A 3359-nucleotide genomic window follows, 5' to 3' on the forward strand; every position below is an offset into this window, starting at 1 on the left:
AAAAAAAAAAAAAAAGAATGAGAGACTCTATCTCAAAAAAAAAAAAGGCTTTTAGGCCAACCTATCTTTGGTGTACATGGAAAAAAGTCAAAATGACCCTGATTTAAGCTCATGTTCCTGCATTCAGATGTGAAATTCTAGGCAAATCTCAAGTCTTTCTGAGCATTAAGTTTCCTTAGTTGTAAAATCAGATGCGAGGGAGCACTGAGATTCAATGAGAAAACATTACATACATGTGCTCTGTTTTGTGGCCACACCTCAGGAGATCAGGTATGTGAATGGTAGAAGTAAACCATAAAGCAGAGGTTTTTCTAGGTAGCTACCAATCAGCTTCACAATACACAATGACCTAGAAACACTTTTTCCCACAAGGAACTTTATAAGCACTAAGGGCAAATTTCTGACAAGGGCTAAACACAAGCCACCTGGGCCTTGGCACACTGGCTGAGTAATTAATATATTCTAATGCTAACAAAAAACTATTTGCATACTCACTTCTCAATTACTCAAATCAACGAGAAAAAGTAACAACATACATTCAACTTTGTATAAAGTAATGGAACTATACAATTTTTTAGCAATGTTTCCCACACAGGTTTTACTGAAACCAATTATTAAAATGAAATCTATATTTTCCAAGGAAACAACTCAATAGGACTAGCTCCCCAATACCAGTAAGCCACAAGTTTATCAAGAAATGAGGGTGTTACAACTCAACTATTTCTATTCCACAGTAGCAGTCACTGGGTAGCTACCTGGTTTTTAACAACAGGGCATCCATTGCTATCATATTACTACTCCTTGTAAAAAGATCTCGTAAGACAAGGTACCACCTAACTGCTTTCCATCTCAGTTTCTTGCCGTGTAAAATGGGAATAACTGTTTAGCAGAATTATGGTAAAGCCTGGTGATAATACTACATATAAAAGACTCAGAAAATATGCTAGGCGCTTAAGGGATGATTCAGGAGATGCTACGCGGTACCTGCTGTTATTTTCCATACGATTCTTACTTGCTAACTCTCTGTAAACTTCTGGTTGCAGCTGGATTCTTCAAACTTTTGTGCGAAGCGAACGGGGCTTTCTTCGAAACCCTTATAATCGATCAACTACGTACTCCTGCCTGGTGTCTCCATTTGGAAATGGCCTCTTGGTGTCTCTTTACTCAATTCCACAACTCCTTTTCCAGTTAAACTGTGAGCCCCTAGAGCCCCGAGCACCCTGCACGGCCCTGGCCAGCTACCTTCTTCCACCAGCCCTCGGCGCTGCCTGGACCGCGAGAGCCCGGCACGCACCAGCTGGATACGCAGCTCGGGCCGTAGCGCCTGCCCTGCCTTGAAAAGCCCAGTGGCGAACAGCTGAGAAACTTTACGCTTCCAGGGCGGCGCCTGTGGCTCAAAGGAGCATGGCGCCGGCCCCATATACTGGAGGTGGTGGGTTCAAACCCGGCCCCGGCCAAAAACTGCAAAAAACAAAAACAAAAACAAAAACTTTCCACTCCAGCCTCAGTTTCCCTGGCGGCAGGGCCGGGGCGCATCAGCGGCCTCCCAGGGCCCGAGACAGCTGCCCGAAGTGGCCTGGCACTCCCATCCCCCTGCACACTGACCTGCAAGTGACCTGCTTGGTACTCATGGTGTTTGGGCTGGAGGGCAGTCGTCGCTCCGCCGTCCCTCGTTACTGCCGCCGCCGCCTCGGCCCTGACCCGGCCCATCCCGCGCAGCCGCGTCACGCCAGCGCAGGCCGCCCCTCACGTGCGTCACCTTTGTAGCGCCGGCGGGAAACCTCGGCGCCGTCACAATTGGTTCCGCAGCAGGGGTGGGTAACGGGTGTCCGCCGACCGCAGGCTCTGGGTCCAGCATTTCCAAGCCTCCGGAGCAGGCATTCTAGGCCTGCCCGTCTTATCCAGCTGTCCACCGGTAGTTGCTACGATTCTGCCTCCATCTCCAGGAGTCTCCCTCGACTCTTGGAGATGGCGGGGAGGGAGGGGAGATAAGTCCTCATCTCTTCCCACCCGGTGGCAAATTGCCACCTCCCCTCAGCTCACCTTAAGGCCAAATGCTCCCACCTGTCCGAACTCGCGCTCCCACGGGCCCCTTCTTAGCCCTCGCTCCCACCTAAGGAAATTCCTTAGCCCGTCCCCAACTGCTCTTTTCCAAAAATCTCTACCACCCCTTCAAGTTTTGTTCTTCATTTTCTTTCCTGGTGGGCCTCTGCTATTCATCTTCCATTTCCTAGGGTGGAAGCCCCCAAACTCACCGTCGGCACTTCCCTTTGGTTCTCTGTATCCTGAAGCGCCTGTTCGCACACCTGCAGCCAATGGGCCCCTCTCTGCCGATTTCCACCATCACGGAGCAACCATCCCTTCTCGCCTAGGCCTTGCAGTAGCCTTTTAACTGGTCTCTTGCTTCAGTTCTTACCCTCTTCTTGTCTCTCGTCGCACAAATTCCATTTTTAAAACACAGATCATGTCACTCGCCTCCTTTCATCGTTCAGCAATTTCCCATTGCTTTTTAAATGTTTACTTGGCTCGGCGCCCGTAGCACAGTGTTTACAACGCCAGCCGCGTACACCGGGGCTGGCGGGTTCGAACAACCCTGGGTCAGCTAAACAACAATGACAACTGCAACAAAAAAATAGCCAGGCATTGTGGAGGGCGCCTGTAGTCCTGGCTACTTGGGAGGCTGAGGCAAGAGAATCGCCTGAGCCCAGAAGTTGGAGGTTGCTGTGAGCTGTGACGCCATGACACTCTACCAAGGGCGATAAAGTGAGACTCTGTCTCAAAAAGAAAAAAGAAAAGAAAGAAAAACAATCGGCCGTTTAGAAATTAAGCAGGATGCTTTTTGTTTTGAGATGGAGTCTCACTTTGTTGCCCTTGGTAGAGTGATGTGGCATCATAGCTCACAGCAACCTCAAACTTCTTGGGCTCAAGCGATTCTGACTGAGCCTCCCAAGTACCTGGGACTACAGGCGCCCACCACAATGACCGGCTAGTTTTAGACATGGGGTCTTGCTCTAGCTTAGATTGGTTTTGAACTCCTGAGCTCAAGCAATGCAGCTGCCTTGGCCTCCCAGAGTGCTAGAATTAGAGGCATGACCCACTGCGCCCAGCCTTTTCTCTATGGAGTCTCTTTTTTTTTCAGGTTGGTCTCAAACCCCTGAGCTCAAACATTCCACTGCCTCAGCCTCGGAGAGTGCTAAGATTACAGGCGTGAGCAACCGCATCTGGCCAGTTACGGGATACTCTAATTCCATAGTTGCCTGTATCCTAGAGAACTAACAATTTCATTGTAGAAGAGATACAAATGTAACATAGAAGAGGTTAAGTAAAAGCTCTGTAGTCTTTTTTTTTTTTTTTTTTTT

General features: G+C 48.9%; 1 protein-coding gene across 2 annotated transcripts in view; it reads right to left on the reverse strand.

Annotated features, from left to right (window-relative positions):
* The window catches only part of MKRN2 (makorin ring finger protein 2), a 38810-nt gene extending 37051 nt beyond the window's left edge, over positions 1-1759 (reverse strand). The window contains exon 1 of one of the 2 annotated variants that reach the window (XM_003796237.3): positions 1606-1759. In XM_003796237.3, the coding sequence (XP_003796285.1) occupies positions 1606-1631 (26 nt within the window). In that variant the 5' untranslated portion in view covers positions 1632-1759. Of the gene's footprint in view, positions 1-984; positions 1243-1605 lie in introns of those variants that run through there. The other variant, XM_023516981.1, reaches the window with a different exon arrangement.
* Positions 1760-3359: the final 1600 nt, after the last annotated feature.

This window comes from Otolemur garnettii, unplaced genomic scaffold (genome assembly GCF_000181295.1).
Source record: "Otolemur garnettii isolate 467f Iridium unplaced genomic scaffold, OtoGar3 scaffold00101, whole genome shotgun sequence".
NCBI classification, from domain to species: domain Eukaryota; kingdom Metazoa; phylum Chordata; class Mammalia; order Primates; family Galagidae; genus Otolemur; species Otolemur garnettii.